At 37.1% G+C, this 19,635-nt stretch overlaps 2 protein-coding genes across 2 annotated transcripts; one reads left to right on the forward strand and one right to left on the reverse strand.

Moving 5' to 3' along the window:
• Nucleotides 1–4,296: 4,296 nt before the first annotated feature.
• Nucleotides 4,297–12,837, forward strand: rab23 (RAB23, member RAS oncogene family). Its single transcript, XM_074646371.1, has 7 exons — nt 4,297–4,714; nt 7,839–8,072; nt 8,161–8,246; nt 9,397–9,553; nt 9,653–9,735; nt 9,816–9,908; nt 9,986–12,837. Exons 2-7 carry the CDS (start codon nt 7,918–7,920, stop codon nt 10,117–10,119), a joined length of 708 nt encoding a protein of 235 aa, XP_074502472.1. The 5' UTR covers nt 4,297–4,714; nt 7,839–7,917; the 3' UTR covers nt 10,120–12,837.
• A 1,479-nt stretch (nt 12,838–14,316) lies between these two features.
• On the reverse strand, nt 14,317–18,470 carry bag2 (BCL2 associated athanogene 2). The gene is made up of 3 exons (XM_074646372.1): nt 18,164–18,470; nt 17,596–17,705; nt 14,317–15,280 (listed from the first exon to the last, which is right to left on the reverse strand). Exons 1-3 carry the CDS (start codon nt 18,283–18,285, stop codon nt 14,886–14,888), a joined length of 627 nt encoding a protein of 208 aa, XP_074502473.1. The 5' UTR covers nt 18,286–18,470; the 3' UTR covers nt 14,317–14,885.
• Between the last annotated feature and the right edge of the window lie 1,165 nt (nt 18,471–19,635).

Here is a 19,635-nt window from a genome sequence, read left to right on the forward strand (position 1 = left end):
ACAATAAACAGACTATTAACAAAATTGCACAAGTGGAAAATGATATTGCACAGTGAGAATTAAATGAAATTCCACCTGAAGATATCAGGTTATTGTTATTTCCCCACTGCAGGACTAATAAAGGAATATCTTATCTTATTATTATCATGCAGAAAGCATTTTCTCCCTGTCAAAATATGTTTTTTATCTGCAAAAACTTGGCTAGAAAGCTGCCTTCACTAAACTTGGTAAGACCTATTATGAATATGCGTCCAGTAATACAATAGGTGGCAAGACACCAGTGAGTGAGCCCACTACTATAAAGAACTGACCTGATGACACTAACTAGCTGTCACATTACAACAGGTCCAGCAGTGCTGATAAAGCAGCTAAGTGTTATTACTCTTTGCCACACCACCCACGACAAGTACTGGAACAACATTTACATGATTTATTGTCGTTATATTACCGAGTAAGACGATGGAGCTGCTTCTCTTCTGCTCAGTCCCGCCAAACAAAGTGGGTTGTTCAACAAACGCGGGTAAATGATGACGCGTTTAGCAGACTCAGGAAGAGAAACTTTCTGTTAGCGCTCGTTTAGTTGTTCCGCTCGTGCCGCCATATCTTTCCTGCTGTCGATGACTTTTACAAAAAAAAAGATAAAAACAAGAAAAGACTAGTCAATTTTTGATTTTGTATGATGAGTATCAACCAGTCCTGTAGATGAATATTTAAAATAATGGTTAATTCATTGTGTCATTTTTATAACTCTTGTTTTCCCGTCGACCTGGGTGAAACGTGAACTTTCGGGGGCTTCTGTACTACAAAACAAACGCACCCAGAACCCAGTGGGACTATGGAAAGCCAAATGGGTCAAAATTCACCTCCCCTTCAAACGCGACCAGGCACCAAGCAATTTTTTTTTTTTTTTTAGAACTTTATTTCAACAAAAGACATGTACAAACGAGTATAGAGAATAAAAAGAAACAGCACAAAAACAAAAAAGGGAAAAAAAATTTAATGTCAGAGGAGTTCAATGTTCATTCATTTAAAGTCAGTATAAAATGTACTCAGTGGTGGAATGTAACTAAGTACTTAAATACAATTTTTAGGTAATTCTACTTTACTTGAGTATTTCCATGTTCTGCTACTTTCTACTTCTACTCAACTACATCTCAGAGGGAAATATTAGACTTTTTACTCCACTACATTTATCTGACAACTTGAGTTACTTTACAGATTGTTTATTAATACAAAATATAATCAACTAATAAATTACATAATATTATAGATTAAACTACCCAGTAGTATATAGTCATTAAAATGAGCTCCATCATAACCAGCTGCAACATTAAAGTGATTAACACACTAATGCATCAATAATTAGAATACAATTATATACATTATTCTGCATAATGAGTACTTTTATGTTTGGTACTTTAAGTATTCAGATGCTAATATTTTTGTACTTTTACTTTTGAATGCAGGACTCTTACTTGTAACAGAGTATTTCTACATGGTAGTATTGCTACTTTTACTGAAGTACAAGATCTGAGTACTTCTTCCACCACTGCTTGTACTATAATACAATAATAAACATGTAATACAGTACTAATATAATATAACAATATAACATGTAATAGAAAATGATATAAATGAGTGAAAACTATAATAGCTCCAACTAAAACATTAAAATGCAACGTACTGCGCATTGGTGCATTTTAATGTTTTAGTTGGAGCTATTGTAGTATTCACTAATTTATTATACAGGTACAGTGGGGTCACATTTTTTAACAGCAGCTGTCAGAATTGGTGACCTCTGCGGCCACAGATTTCGGTGCAGCACCAGCACAGATAGCTATCCTACCAACAGTGCGGGTCTTCTGGTTATCAGATTGTTCTACCTACAATGAGACCATTATCTCCATTCATACTATATTTAAAAGGCATGACATAGAATCTGAAATGAATATTTTACATAGCATGGCAGCAGGGTATCATAGCTATATACATATATATATATATATATATATATATATATATATGAAAAACAATTCTTAAGGCACTTTGTATGAGACACATAAGGACATAAGGGAGACAGAGCTCTTACACCTCATAACAACAATTATATTGTACATAAATTAAGGAAATTAAGTTAATAAACTTAATACACATTATAAAACATGTACAACTAACATTCAGAAACAACTCATGTGCCACAACGTCTTACGTAATTATCCATGAAAATCCAAATTATTAACGGATAGATCAAACTAAACTTGCTTTATGTTGCACAATAAAAATATGATAATAAATAATCTGTGCAAGGTTGAAAGGTGTCACTCATTTTCAACACAAGTACGAGTATATATCTATATATATATAGATATACAGCTCTGGAAAAAATTAAGAGACCACTTCAAAATTATCAGTTTCTCTGGTTTTACTATTTATTGGTATGTGTTTGAGTAAAATGAAAATGTTGGTTATATTCTATAAACTACTGACAACATTTCTCCCAAATTTCAAATAAAAATATTGTCATTTAGAGCATTTATTTGCAGAAAATGACAACTGGTCAAAATAACAAAAAAGATGCAGTGTTTTCAGATCTGGAATCATGCAAAGAAAACAAGTTCATATTAATTTTTAAACAACACAATACTAATGTTTTAACTTAATCAATTCCACCAAATCAATATTTGGTGGAATAACCTTGATTTACAATCACAGCTTTCATGCGTCTTGGCATGCTCTCCACCAGTCTTTCACATTGCTGTTGGGTGACTTTATGCCACTCCTCAGCTGGGCTTTGTTTGAAGGCTTGTGACCATCCATCTTCCTCTTGATCACATTCCAGAGGTTTTCAATGGGATTCAGGTCTGGAGATTGGGCTGGCCATGACAGGGTCCTGATCTGGGGGTCCTTCATCCACACCTTCACTGACCTGGCTGTGTGGCATGGAGCATTGTCCTGCTGGAAAAAAACACTCCTCAGAGTTGGGGAACATTGTCAGAGCACAAAAGAAGCAAAGAAGAGCCAGGCTGAGGTTTGCAAAAGACCATAAGGATTGGACCATATATACAATATTATTTTAATTTTAATATTTTTATTTGAAATTTGGGAGAAATGTTGTCAGTAGTGTATAGAATAAAACACAAATTTAAATTTTTACTCAAACACATACCAATAAATAGTAAAACCAGAGAAACTGATAATTTTGAAGTGGTCTCTTTTTTCCAGAGCTGTATATACTGTATATTTGTATCATTAGTGTTAACGGTTTTAAAGTTATAGTCCCGGTGCTCTGACAATGTTCCCCAACTCTGAGGAGTGTTTTTTTCCAGCAGGACAATGCTCCATGCCACACAGCCAGGTCAGTGAAGGTGTGGATGAAGGACCACCAGATCAGGACCCTGTCATGATCTGGTGGCCAGCCCACCAAATATTGATTTGGTGGAATTGATTAAGTTAAAACATTTGTATTGTGTTGTTTAAAAATTAATATGAACTTGTTTTCTTTGCATGATTCCAGATCTGAAAACACTGCATCTTTTTTGTTATTTTGACCAGTTGTCATTTTCTGCAAATAAATGCTCTAAATGACAATATTTTTATTTGAAATTTGGGAGAAATGTTGTCAGTAGTTTATAGAATAAAACACAAATTTTTATTTTACTCAAACACATACCAATAAATAGTAAAACCAGAGAAACTGATAATTTTGAAGTGGTCTCTTAATTTTTTCCAGAGCTGTATATCTATATATATATAGATATATACTCGTACTTGTGTTGAAAATGAGTGACACCTTTCAACCTTGCACTGATTATTTATTATTATATTTTTATTGTGCAACATAAAGCAAGTTTAGTTTGATCTATCTGTTAATAATTTGGATTTTCATGGATAATTACGTAAGATGTTGTGGCACATGAGTTGTTTCTGAATGTTAGTTGTACATGTTTTATAATGTGTATTAAGTTTATTACCTTAATTTCCTTAATTTATGTACAAAATAATTGTTGTTATGAGGTGTAAGAGCTCTGTCTCCCTCATGTCCTTGTGTGTCTCATACAAAGTGCCTTAAGAATCTTTTTTTCATGTATATATATATATATATATATATATATATATATATATATATATATATATATATATTAGCTATGATACCCTGCTGGTGGTCTCTTTTTTCCAGAGCTGTATATACTGTATATTTGTATCATTAGTGTACGCGGTTTTAAAGTGATAGTCCCGGTCCACACCACGTGGTGGCGGTGATGCAATATTTCGTTGTTTGCCAACTGCCAGAAGAAGAAGACTCTCTGCTGCTTAGCAACAACATTAGCGAGCTGCAGCTAGCAGCCAGTTGCTGGTTAGTGACTCTGATGCGTAGCTGCGGATAGATAGCCATACATCTTCACCCCGTCTATGTCACCGATTTTTACTCCGTTATCGACGTTAATTCAACTTTACCTGTCGGGTAACATCCGCTGTGTGTAGTCATTAGCTAAGATCTCATCATTATCGAGTGGAGCAGAAGGTTTCTTCAGTGGCTAACCTCAGCTAGGTAACCTTAGCACCCGGAGGAGTCACCAGCGTCTCCTAGTTGTGCCACGCAGAGAGAGAAGAGAGAGAGCAGAGGGAGGCTGGAGATAATAATGTGATAGTTAGTTAGCTGCTTAGCTCATCTAATGTTGGCGGACACTGGATGAGTTGAAACGTGATTTTGCAGGTAAGACATTGTCTATGGTGTTGCTATCTTTACATCCTTCATCAGCCCTTCAGTAACTATAGCATCAGCTGCTTGCTACCTGAACACCCCTCCTGTCAGCTTATTCAACAGGTCACATCTTGACCACGATTTTAAGGAACAAAGCAGAATTAAAAGTCCATTAAATACTTATTCTCCTCTCAGACTTTTGGAAACACCACTTACAGTAAACCTCAACAGAAAGGACTACTTACACATTATGGCTTTATGGAGTTACCCTGCACTATACTCATTTTTAACAGTTTCTTCTGCACTATATTCACTTTTTTAATAGTCCTGTATCACAGCTGTTACCCTGCACTATATTCAGTTTTGACAGTTTTCTTCATCTCCTTGTATTTTTACATATGGTATATATATTTTTGTATTTTGTACTTTGCACTACTAACTTTTTTACTGCCTTTTTACTAACATGTTTTACACTGTGGAACTGCGATGCTGGAAACTTGAATTTCCCTCAGGATCAATAAAGTTACTATCTATCTATCTATCTATCTATAAATCTATCTATAATATTTTAATTCTCTTTGTGCCCCACCTTGAGGCCTGGGTTAAGTAATGGTGAAGATGACTCACTGTCCAGGATGTGAGGTCTATTATCTTCCACATACTTATTATAAGAGTTCATTTATATGTGCACTGTAATGCAAATGATACCCAGCTACCATGCTATGTAAAATACACATTTCAGATTCTATGTCATGCCTTTTTAAATATAGTATGAATGGGGGTAATGGTCTTATTGTAGGTAGAAAAATCTGATAACCAGAAGACCCATAATGTAGATAGGATACAGCTATCTGTGCCGGTGTTGCACCGAAATCTGTGACCGCAGAGATTAGATTAGATTAGATTTCCTTTATTGTCATTGTACAGGTACAATGAAATTGAGTTTGCAACTCCCCATCACATACACGATGCATTAAAAGACAGTATATAACTGCAGGATACTGTATAAAGACAGCGATGAGGTTAGTGACCAGTGTCGTATGTGCAAACTGTCATAAAGGGCAGTAAATGTAAGTAGTCAAGGATAGCTATCTGTGCTGGTGTTGCACCGAAATCTGTGACCTCAGAGGTCACCAATTCTGACAGCTGCTGTCAAAAAATGTGACCCCACTGTACCAGCACTGTAAAAAAAGATAAATGTATTTTCATATTTTTACTTTAAAGATATATTCACAAAACTTTATAAAAGAAAAGCAAAAGATGGATACAGTGGGGTCACATTTTCTGACCACAGCCATCAGAAATGGTGACCTCATGTGTTGCTGGCTCTCTGCGGTCACAGATTTCGGTGTAACACCGGTATGGAAAATCATTTGTTTAAATGCCTGACTGGTGTTTATCATACTGGAGTTGATGGTAAAGGGGAGTCAAACTGGAACTCTCATTTTCAGCTGGCACTCCCAGGTATTGAGATTATTGTGGCAGTAGTCTCATTTTTTACCTCGTATTTTCAGAATTGAACCCCACTTTTGTGTAGAATATTCAAGATGTAAACAGTGATAGACAATACATGATCATTTACTACTTAATTGTCATTCATTGTGTGTTAGTAGACTTTCTATGACTACTGATCAACTCTAGTTTCTGTGACCCTAAAACAAATCTGAACAACACATCTAAAAATAATTACACTGAGAGATGAGAGAACTGCAAATGTGTTACCTGGCTTGTGAATCAAACTTGAAAGAAAAAAGGGTCTTTTGAAAGTCTAACATGAGTTAGATCAATTTAAGTGATTGCTGAGGTGACGTCTAATACCAAGTATACATTTTGCTGTAAACTGGTTTAAAAATTCCCATCAAAACACTGTACAAAAAAAGAGCGGGCTGTTTATTTTAAGCTGTGTTTTGCCTGCATGTTATAACCACTGCTGCGTCACACAGCTCAATTATAGTTGATGAATAATATCGTTGACTGCGATACATATTGTGAGTCAAATCCAGACAGGCTGTTGGACGCCACAGTCACACAGTAGGTTGTCAGTATCCACTGGGAACAGCTTTCCAACAATATTGTTTAGCATTGCACTCAGCAGCTCCACGCACAGAGCTGAGGAAGAGCCAGTTGCTATGTGGAGGAGTCTGCTGCTCTCGGTGCTAATGGAAGAATAAACACATCGCACGGTCGCTGCAAACACATTCGTTGTAAAAATTTACAACAGTTGGTTCAATGCAAGCACACATAATAGTTTAAAGGACAATTCCAGTCATTGTGTATATAATGCCCTTCAGGAGTGTACTCCCTCCTCCAATTAAATCAAATTTGACAAGCTATAAAAACAATTTTATTGGATACTTTTGGCGTGTTGACTGTTGGAAAAACATAAAAAGCAATTGCTAAGCTCTGGTTATTTGAGATTTTGTTCGATTTTTGACTAAAGGTCGGCCGAGTAATCGGTTTGGCCGATAGGACGTTTTACAAACTATCATTATTGGGGGTACTGGGCTCTGATAGTGGCCGATGGCTGCGCAGTTTCCACCAGTCAAGCTGGGATGTACAGCATCATTTTGCATGGAGGCTCCATACACAAAGTCAAGGTAAAGGGGGGGGGGAGTTACCTCTCAAATATGTTACGCAACACTACCAGCTCTTTGTCCACGATACAAGACAGGCAGACAGGGAGGAAAACAAATCATTCACTGTTACTTTAAGTTGCCTAATGTACCAATTTGGCGTTCTTTCTTCAGTTCCAAATAATCCAGCAACGAAACCATCCGTTCACAAAATCAAATCACACACTTTAGGATCCTCCTTACCCCGGGGAATATTCACCAACATTAAGTGGTCTGCCATTTAACAACACAACCGGACGCACAACAGAAGTAATCCTGGCAAGTCATACGCCACAGAACAGCGCATCGAACATTGTAAAAAAAAAAAATAGAACATATTTCAACGACGTAATCCACCAAATCACACTTCACTGACACGAGAGCTTCAAATGTAAACCAGATGTGGATGTGTTAAATGTCAAGAGAATATTTGAGTTACACTCGGGTTGCTGTTTATGCTGGATGTGTTTTACTTATCTAAACATGTGTCATACGTTAATGTTTTGTTTATTTTACACTTTCAGGTGGTATATGTGTTTGTGACACATCCCTGAAGCTATCCAGGCAGAGTGGAACTGAGCAAACCAGCCAGACGTCGCCACCATGTTGGAGGAGGACATGGAAGTGGCCATCAAGGTGGTTGTGGTCGGCAACGGGGCTGTCGGCAAGTCCAGTATGATCCAACGGTACTGCAAGGGAGTCTTCACTAAGGACTACAAAAAGACCATCGGCGTGGACTTCCTGGAAAGGCAGATACTGTAAGCAACTTGTTTCATAGAAGTTTACATTCCAATCAATTATTGCCTTTATTTTATTATCCTCATTATTACCTGCTCATTGTTTCAGTGTAAATGACGAAGAGGTCCGACTAATGCTGTGGGACACCGCCGGGCAGGAGGAGTTTGATGCTATCACTAAGGCCTACTACCGTGGTAAGACCCCACTACCGGGACAGATATAACACTGCTGCTTTGAATCACTGACCTCCCTGACTGCTGAAGTTGAAGGTGCTATAGATAACATTGATAACATTCAGCCACTAGATGTCGCATTCTCCTTACCCCATTCCATTGCATTCACTTCACAACAAGTGGTTGCCAGCCACTTACCGTCAAACTCAACCAGCTTTTTTCTGGCAACTTGATCGCTGACGACACAAAGATACCACGTGTTAAGAAATTTATGATATGTGGATGTTAGATGAATTTACCTATATTGTTGTGACACGTTATTTATTATTCTTACTAAAAAAAAATGTCACAAATAGCTATTTATATATTTACTTCTCTCTTTTTATTATTATATTAATTATTATTCTTTAACCTTCCTACATGCAGCTTATTGTTCCCTCCCCATTTTTCCAGCCTGTGCTGAATCAATTCTCAACTAGGGGAGGTTATTTTAGAGAATATGAGTCTCAGATCTGTTTGACTCTGATGAAGAGACACATGGCATCTAAAAATGTTAGTCTTTAATAAAGTTGATTGCCTTAAATCTGTGTGCTCCAGTGCGTTTTGGACCTGGTTTCTGAAGTCTCGCCTATTACAAGATTGCCCCGGACTGACATACTATTCCTTGTGAAATGGTTGAAGCGCGTGAATCCCACTTGATGCCATCGTCATTATACTATTGGCTCACAAGCCTTTTTAAAAGTCAGATATCTTCCACAGAGATAAACAAAACATTCATTTTGTACCCATCAAAATCTTTAAAATGATTAATTCACAATCATAATATTTTTTATTAGGAAAAGCGATACTTTTATTTGGCACCTATTCTAAAAGCTCTGTGGATGTATTATTTTCGTTTACATAAAAATGTTATCAATAAGATCTTTTTAAGTTTAGATTTCTCAGATTTGATGGTGTACTGGCAACAGGGCATTCAACCAAAGCACATGAACTGGCACACACAGCACTGCAAACACGTCTTTGACTTAAAAGTGAATCTCCAGTGGGACTGTTCTGAAGTCAATGTTTTTATATTCTCAAGGAGGAGGGATTATGAATCACGTTTAAGTCATTTTTAAAAGAATGAACAGCTTTAAATCATGAACTGTTGGTGTGTTGTCTTGCGTTCCAGGTGCCCAAGCATGTGTACTAGTCTTCTCTACCACAGACAGGGAGTCGTTTCAGTGCATTGACAGCTGGAGGGAGAAGGTGGAGGCCGAGGTCGGAGATATTCCCACGGTTCTAGTGCAGAACAAAATCGACCTCTTGGAAGAGACCGTTATAAAAAAGTAAGTAGTAGTTTCTTTTATTAAAAAAATGACACTAGAACAGTAAAGGGTTTGAATGTTAACGGTAATGACTGTGAATTGTTTTTACTTGCATTGCAGCGAGGAGGCAGAAGCTTTGGCTAAAAGGCTCAAGCTGAGATTTTACCGAGCTTCGGTAAAAGAGGACCTCAATGTCAACGAGGGTGGGTTACTGAGAATTTGGTCTAATGCAAGCGAAACAGTCTCATTCTGGATCGTAACATTTCTGCTTTTCTTTTTCTAGTTTTTAAGTACTTAGCCGAGAAGTATCTTCAGCGACTCAAACAGCAAACGGCAGAGGAGACGGAGGTGCTCCATACAACAAGCAATAAAATAGGTGAGGAGTCTTTCTCTACATCATATGGTTTATATTGCATTTTTAAGTTTACTCATACATTGTGTTTTACTCCAAAGGTGTTTTTAATACCACCAGTAGTAATGTCAGCAACCAGAGCTCCAGCAACGGCAGAGAAATCATCACTTTGCGACCCAACAAACAAAGGACCAAGAAGAGTAAAAATCCTTTCGGAAGCTGCAGCCTACTCTAGATAAAAAATCATTTAGATTTAGTGACTGACTATTGTGTCTAAGACTAAATTGGTCGCTGTTGTATTTTGTGGATGTAGCCACATTTAGAGACCAAAGCCCAAACAGACTGGGGAAATACTACTCTATATACTACTTTAATAATGTTTAATCTGTAAGTTGATTCCCCACATTGATGGTTGAATTCCCTTTGATTCAATCTTGGATCTCCATCAGTGATCTGCGCACAAATCTGTCCTTGCAGTTGCCTTAAGTAACAGCAACAGCTGCAGTACATGTATGTTGTTTAGATATGACTCGACTTACAATCCTCTCATCAGAATATGTAACGGCAAAAGGTTGCACTCTCGCTCTCGGAAAACTCCTGTATGATTTTTACAGTCACCCTTTCCTGTGTTTAAACAGCACAACATGTTTGCGTGTATTGTCGAAGGTAACACAGATCATTTTGCACCATATTTTTCCGTCAGCATCAATATGGTTCAAACTATACTGTTCATTGTGGACGAAACACTAATCGAATCCAGAGTTAATTCTCTGTGCAGAAGTATTTTTGTACGAATCACAACAGTGTTGAGTGATATTTTCATGTAAGTGTTGACTGACATAGTGCCAAATTTCCTCTTTCTGAGCTGTAGTTAAATATTAACACTGCAGTGATATGGATGTAACATGAAATTAATAGAATGTGCTTTTATGTATAACCAAATATCAATAACTATCGACACAAAGTAGTCCTCTATATGTCTGCTTACACTCCACTTATTTACGGATTTGTTAATTCTGAGACTTTCACAAAGTTTAGGACTTTGTGATGTAAAAACATAAGTCACAGTTATAGCATTATGTTTTTGATTGCAGTTGTTTACATTTTACACATTTCACTGTGCTTTTTCTTTAACTTTGAAACAGCTTTGAGTAAGTCATTGATAAGTTCCAGTACCCATGTATTCACATTTCACTATATTTCTAACATTTCAAACACTAAACATGGTAGAAGATTTCGTTTTTTATCTCTTGGTTTGGCTCATAGATTGTATATAAAGATGGACGAGGCGTCTCCACTTCCTCCCATTGCACAGAAGTGAAGCCAAAATATCCCGGATATGAGAGCTGCTATCTTGAGATTTTGACGTCATTTGGAGCCAATCATGACTCACCCCTTTTTTTTTCATAGCATCGAATAACTAATTAAAACCAAACTTATCAGAAAAACACTTGAACATCCTTCAGCATGATGAGAACTACCTAAAATGACAGAAACCATCTGTTGGAAAAAATGTATTTGACGTGTACTTTAATATCCATGGAGGAGGCGGGATTTATGACGTATACTGCAACCAGCCAGCAGGGGGCAATCGAGATGTTTTGGCTTCACTTTTGGGGCGCCGTCATATCGTCTATCTTTATATACAGTCTAAGTTTTGGCTTCTGTTTTATCTAATCAATTTCTATTTTGTAAATATCATTCATATCATATGAGTAGTGTCTGTCCCTGTGGTTTGGAGCCTTGAGCAGAACGTAAAGCCTGGCTCTCCGAAGGCACAATTGCTGACCATCAGGATGGGATATTTTGCTAGTGTGTGCCTGAATATGCAAGAAAATTTCTTCTCACTACCTGAGGGTACTTTAAAAAGATCTCCCAAAACTAATGCTCAGTCCTCAACACAGCTAGCTGTAAACTGTATGTTACTGCCTTGTCTGCATCAAGCCTTTTGTGACATTTGTTTTTCTAAAAACTCATTATGTGAGAGACGCCGGTTTACTAAGCACAAAGAAAGATGTGGTCATGTGGGTAAGTTTCCTTATTAAATAGTTACAATTCTAAGTATTTTACATGCAATTATAAAACATATGACATCTTAGAATACATGTGCATGCACGTTTTTGTCTTTTTAAAAAAGTTTTCCCAGATTCAAATGAACTTTATTCTCAAGATGTTCAGATGGGACTGTTGTGAAAATCCCAACAGGTGCTTAAAATATGTTCCACTTAATACCATTGGTACTAAGGTTGTGTCACATTTCAAGCTTTCTCATTTGGTTGTCTGTAAACATTGCTGTTTTGGAAAAAAAAGAAAGAAAAAAAAAAAGATGTGGCATAATCGTAATGCATGCAAGCCTTTTTTTCCACATCGGTGAATGTTCAACCATGGTTGCACTGCCACAATGCCTTGTCCTTGTCCTTGTTTACATTCTCCCACACTGACCGTTGATCCCCAGTAAGCATCTTAATCCCTCCTCTTGCTGTTTGTTTCAAATTGCCTGCACAGCAAATCTGTAAATAATTATTTTCTGAGCTTTCTCTCATTTGTAACATTGTGTTTACTTCGCCTTTTTTGCTTTTCTGACTGAATGGATTTAGCGCACTTTATCATGAAGATGGCATATAATCTTAAAGAACCATGAGTTAAAAACTAACCATACTTATGTGCTGTCACTCAGGTGTTGTAATGATCTTTGTGTCTTTGCCGTTACTCTGCTATTTCACACACACACATGCCTTCATAAATCAATTTCACACATTTAGATAGATAAACCAACATATACAGTATGTGCTTTCAGACTGACAACAACACTCATTGTTGGATTTTGGTTTTTAACAGTAAAACATGTATCGCAACTTTAAGTGTGCCACACAACTGAGCACCTGATGTTATGTTTGGGGGGGAAAGTTGATGGTAATCTGACATAAATAAAACTTCACTTTTTTCTTGAGCATCCAGTGTCATTTTCTTCTGCCAATACAATCTTTTAAGCAAAACTTTACATTAAATACATTTCACTTAGGTCAGTGATTCTCAAAGTGGGGTCTTTGGCACTCAGTCAGAGGGGTATCAAAATAATTTGCTATAAATTATAAAATTGTGCTGTAGATGACAGATGAGGACCATTTACTCCAATAAAACAAGCACATTGTGTCCATTAGTCCCATCCATGTTAGCCTTGGGCCAATAGAAACTGATGATTGTGACACACAGCAATACATTTTTTTATTTTAAGTATAAGTTTTATAATATTTTTAAGATGAAGCACTTACAGAAAGTCAGCTTTAGACTGGTAAATTAAAATGTTGGGTTTATTAGGACTTTTTCTAGCTAATATTCATTTTCTGAAGGCTTTTAAGATCAATCACTTGAAATGTAGGATAATAAATGCCGTGAAGTTGAGATCAAATGCAATTTGAATAAAATCCCGCTCTGTTTAAAGGTATACACATTGTATTAACATTCATTTACATTGCAAATTTCCCTGCTGTGGGACTAATAAAGGATCCTCTCTTCTTATCTTAACATGATTGAAATTGAAATGTGTTTCTGTTTATCACTAAATGTCTGAAAAAAAACTTTAGAATACAAATTGTTCCCATGGCATCTAAGAGTAAGCACATGCTTAATTTGGATTTACGATTAAGAGGGGGACCTTGGGAATTTTTCTCCCCTGTAAGTGGTCCATGGCCCCAAAAACGTTGAAAACCCCTGGTTTAGGTGTATTTGGTTAGGGTTAACAAGGCCGAAAGCCAATAGATGTTGTTGAAAGCTCCTAAAAAGCTAGAAGGGTGACCTTGAGTTAGGGGTTAAGACTTTATTGTCAAACTTATCAAGATGTTTATAGCTGACTAGCATGTGGCTACAGCTCTATGTTACTATTGCCTCGTTGACATCGTCCTTTTGTCTATAACTTCATACAGTAAAGGATTATTATGACTAGGTCTCAATTTAAAAATATGTGTTGTCAACAGGATTCAGTCTATAGATTAACCTGAATAAATAAGGGTACCTGCATCATCTACTGTGTTTATGTTTTACGGCAATAGGCCACCCTCCACAGAAGACTTCTATACTTAACACTTATTAGACAATGTGTGTTTTTATGCCTCTGCGCCAGCAACAGCTGTAGCCGGAGGCATTATGTTTTTGGGTTGTCCGTCCATCCGGTCCATTCTCGTGAACACCTGGAGGGAATTTCCTCAAATTTGGCACAAACGTCCCCTCGGACTCAAGGATAAACAGATTAGATTTTGGCGGTCAAAGGTCACTGTGACCTCACAAAACACGTTTTTGGCCATAACTCAAGAATTCTCATGTTAATTATGACAACTTCACACAACAACAGGATAAAATGATGAAGCGATGGCATTTTGGACAGACATGGATGTAAACTGCAACTTGACTGGTTGGCGGAGGCATACAACCGCGAGGTGGTTAATTCAAGTTTATTTATATTTCTGACACATAATCTGACATCATAACTGCTTTGTGCAAATGTGAACAAAAATCCACAGCTTAAAGTGATTGGTGTTGCCTTCACACACAGAGGTAGTGTACGCACATCCAAAATCGTTACCAAGTGCCTGATTTAAAAGGTGAGACAATGAAACAGAAAAAAAAATACTTCAACGTTAGATTAATTTTTTTGTGATGCACTGGGTTTTACAATAAACTGTGACCAAACCTCCAATGGAGCACCACGCCATTGCATCTTTTTCCACCTTACTTCAGTGCCCAGTGAACACACATTGTGTAGGTCAGTGTAACTTACAATAAATTGATGGTAAAACTTGATACTGCCCAGAAATCACTGTAATATTCTTTTAGGGAGAATTATGGTGTCTGTTGTGCTTTACTGTATTTTTGTCCCTACGGTTCAGATAGGGACTGGTCTTGCTGCTACATGAAGCATCCCTCTAAAAGTTAGTACAGGATTATGACAGTTCTTGGTGAGGTTAGTGGTATTAAATACATATTTGATGTTTTTGTTTTGAAGCCTTATTGGCAGCCATTGGCTTTTGGGTCCTGCAGTTTTTGGTGATCCATAATCTTGATGTTCTTTTCAGCATTTTCAACGTTCCTCATCAAAGTCTCCAACCTCCGCTTGATCTTCTTCTGGTCCTCCAGAGCGCAGCTGATCACTATGGCCTGGAACTTCTGGTCGATGGGGACGGGCGGGGCCTCGGTCACGCAGGCCGCGTGCAGGGCCAGCAGCTGCCGCCGCCCGCTGTCCATGTCGTCCAGTATCTTCTTCACTATTTCATCGATTACAGATGTGGCCTGGCGCAGCGCCTCCTCCTGCTGGGAGTTTCGCATTGTGCCAACAGAGATCTCCACAGACAGCGTCCGGCCCATTATACGGTTTGCAGTTAGATTTAACTCTTCTCTCTCCCCTAGAAAATACAAAACAAGACATATAAATCAATGCTGGACATTTAAAGAGCAAAATACACCACAGGCAATACAGAGTAATAAGAGACACCTATTCTGGTGTCAAATATCCTTGCCGTTGTTTCTACTGTGTAGAGTTCCCATTGTGCTCCAGCCTCCTCCCACCATCCAAACACAGGCCTGCACCTCAGGAGAATTTGATTATACTAATGGATGGTGGATCTAAGACAGATTTGATGCAATGTAATCCAACAGGGTGGGCCTGTTAAGAAGTTAATTTTTTTTTAAACTGTGTCAGAAAGGTGTTAAAACACTGTTTGTGGTGTTTAGAATTACATTACATTATTTTATATTACTTTTTTCACATAGCTGTAAAAACAAGACTTTAGTATTATATTGTATTATTTATCATTTATTATTTTGTTCAGCAGGTGAAAATAAATTAAAAAAATGCCCTGTTGTAGCAATACAACAAGACAAAAGTGGTAATTCTGGCTAGGTTACTGCATTGGATTGTACCAGATTACACAGTGTTAGGATGATGTCCAACCCCCTGTATACAGTAGCCTATAGTTAGGCTATAGTATATGGTGACTACTGTTTAGTTTAGTTTAGTTTATTAATATCCCCATTAGCTACAGCATTGCAGCAGCTATTCTTCCTGGGGTTACAATGTGACAGTGCAAGAATAAAACAGCACAAGACTGAAACAAATACAGAATAACCTAACATAACATTACAGAATAAACAGCACAAGACTGAAGCACAGATTCAGACATAAGACAAGCTCCTGACAATCCGAAAATTGAAAGTAGTCAATTTGCCCTTGCTTTGGGTAATGTGAACTGTCCTTCGGTAGCATACTTCCTTCTATTTAAATGGTTCATATTTTGTTACACTTTGTTTAGCTCTTTCTTTACTGTGTTAGCTGATGCATCTTGTTTTTTGCACTATCCCCTTTGCTGCTGTACACTGCAAATGTCCCCACTGCGGGACTAATAAAGAAATATCTTATCTTATCTTATCTAATCTAATCTCATGTCCGGTAGAATAGTCATGTCTATCTAAACTGAAGGATAAATTCCTAAACAAAATAAGTGCCGTTTTTGTAACATACATATTTATGATGAATACAAGTAATGAATAGAGCAATCTATTTTTCACCAGTAACCAAGCTAGTATGCATTGCAACAACATACGTTCTGTATCCACAACGAAGGACTATACGCACTGCTCTGTTTAGTTGTAATTTCTTTATCTTATAGACCATGATGCTGGGCAATAGTCAAGATTGGACGATATTAAAGCCTGAATCATCCTGGATCTTTTAATAACAGAAATACCATTTTCCATCTTAGCAACTATCTTATTCATGTGTTTTGTCCATGATAATTTACTATCCAAGATAAGAATTAAAGGTCCCATATCATGCTCATTTTCAGGTTCATACTTGTATTTGGTGTTTGTACTAGAACATATTTACACGCTGTAATGTTCAAAAAACACTTTATTTTCCTCGTAGTGTCCGTCTGAATATGCCTGTATTTACCCTCTGTCTGAAACGCTCCGTTTTAGTGCATTTCAACGGAATTGCAACAGAATTGCGTTGCCTGGCAAAGGTTTGGGTCCATGTTTACTTCCTGTCAGCTGATGTCATTTACATCCACTGCAACAGGAAATAAACTGGGACACATTAGAATGTTTACATTTAAAACCTTGAAATGGTCTAAATATTGTATATTTGTGACATCACAAATGGACAGAAATCCTAACGGCTTGTTTCAAACGCACAATTTCTGAATACGGGCTGTGTGTGTTTCTCCGTATATTGAGCGCTTCGATACTTTCACAGTATTTATAAAGCACTTAAACCTACTTTATAATATAAAAGACATGCACATCTCACTTTTTACAATATGGGACCTTTAACTTTGGATTTCTACTATGACTGTATTGAAGTAAGGTGGATATACTTAATATGGGAAATTAAGAAATACTGTATGATAATTTGAATGTAATTACCCTTTTGTGTATATCCTATAATATATTAAGTATGGGAGGTGAACTTGGGTTCTCTCTTCTCTTGGGTGGGGTACAAAAACTATCCTGTTCCTCCTTAAACTCCCTGAGGTTTCTTGGAACAACAACACCACCACCCAACTACAATAGCATTCAAAGCATAACCTCATTGGATCACAATGTTACAGTGAAATCAGAGCAGCTGCAGAAATACATATACACATTATTGAGTACTATACACAGTCAAACAAGGTGTATCAGACTCTGTAAAGTCAGTGTTAAAGTCAGTGTGTCTCACCAGCACAGATGTTTCTCAGTTCCTGGCTGTTCTGAATGGATTGGATCATTTCCAGGATGCACTCCCTCTCCTGCTCCATGGCAGAGGCTGTTTCGCGTAAAGACTCCACCCTGACAGAGAGACAGAGAGACAACAATACATTACCAGTGCAATCCATTTAATAAAACCCACATCCTTTCTCTGGAAAGGGAGCATCTGAGTATCATGATCATATCGATCCACATGTTAGAGAATTAGGTTAAGATACTATTGTACTTTCACAAACCATTTGTAATTCGGCTGCATCCTGCTTTCTCTCTCTTCTAGTGAGGTTTACATTTCTAAAAAAATATCTATAAATATAAATCTATAAAATAAATAAATATAAATAATAAAATAAAATAAATAAAAATAAATAATAAAATAAATATAAATAATAAAATAAAAAGAATAATACAAATAAAAAAGAATAAAAAAATAAATCTATAAAATATGCAAGCAGTAATACAACCTACTAACTACTATAATGCCTCAAGCAGCTCCTCACATGCCCTGTATTTTACGCACATGGCCTGTTACTTAACTGTACCTCATTTCCAGGTCATCCAAACTTTCCAGGAGTTGTCCTGATCGGTCTGCCATGGACAGAGTCCTGCTGAACTTGCTGCACGGAGCCTCGTTCATTTTCGCCTGTATTTTAGCTTGAGCCATGCTGGTGAATGATTATTATATAGTATTATTATTATTATTATTATAATGATCCGTCCTGGAGAGAGAGATCCTGTCAGTGTGAGCTGTCTGGCTGACTGCAGCAGAGCTCCAGGGAGAACATTTCCTAACATGGGCTGCTGACTTCCTTCCCTCTCGGTCCTCCTCACAGAAGCTTCCCGAGGAACAGGGGTTCCCAAGGTGAGGTCCGAGGACCCCCTAGAGGTCGCCTGAGAAGCTCCAGCAGGTCCCCAGAAGATTCAAGAGTTTTATTTGCCATTTGCACCTTTAAGTACATTGGAATTCAGAGCAGTTTATCAGCTTTAAGAAAAGAAAAAAGGTAGAAAAGGCACAAGGTAATTACAGTACAAAATAAGTAGCACATTCAACTCAACACAATAAATAAATACATTTTTAAAATATAAAACAGTGTAGTCAATAAATAAACTAAACTACCCTCTACATAGGAACGATACCCCCAGAATACAAATATACAGTATATATGCTCCATGACCATGTTAAAAGAACTTGTAACTCTCATAAAAATATTTAAAATAATTAATATATTTCAGACAATTACACAGTGGAAGGCAGCATATTGCACAGCATTACAGTCCATTCGGTTCAGGTGTACCGTGTGTCAATAGTGGTATGGAGGTGGAGTGTGGGGTATTTGTGTCGATACTGTAATTTAATTCCCTACACATTTTCAAATATGTTTGGCTATTTCTATATTTAACAAATATATGTAGGTGAGATTTTCTTAGCCTATAGAGTTTTAGAAACAGGTACTCGTTATTAGAATTTTAGGAATTGGTTAATCTTTAACACAACTGGCAAATAAGATAAAAGCACAAAAAACAGATGTCAGGGCAAAGGCACCTGGCACAAGAGCAACATAATGGAGAATGATAGGAATGAATTGAAGAAGAAACAGTCTGTTATGTGATGTACTTTATATGTGGGTATGCATCTGTTCAAATCTGAGTTTTAATCTGGATTAATGTTTCAAGTCTTTAATGCCACAAAACTGTCCTCAGCTGGGTGGCATAACATTACATTTTGATGTAGGGCTTTATATTCTCAGCACTTAAATCTACTCTTGGAATATTTTAGCGATTATACTGATTCCCATCAGACTTGAGTATTATAAAACATTGTATATTTTATATACTTTAAAGGGCCCATATTGTAAGAAGTGAGATTTTCATGACTTTTTCTTATTATAAAGCAGGTTTAGGTGCTATATACAGTAAATACTGTGAAAGTATTCAAACACTCAATCCATGGAGTAATACACACATTCAGACACTGTACCTTGGAAACAAGCTGTCAGGATTTCTTCAACTTTGT

Source organism: Sebastes fasciatus, chromosome 9, assembly GCF_043250625.1.
Source record: "Sebastes fasciatus isolate fSebFas1 chromosome 9, fSebFas1.pri, whole genome shotgun sequence".
NCBI classification, from domain to species: domain Eukaryota; kingdom Metazoa; phylum Chordata; class Actinopteri; order Perciformes; family Sebastidae; genus Sebastes; species Sebastes fasciatus.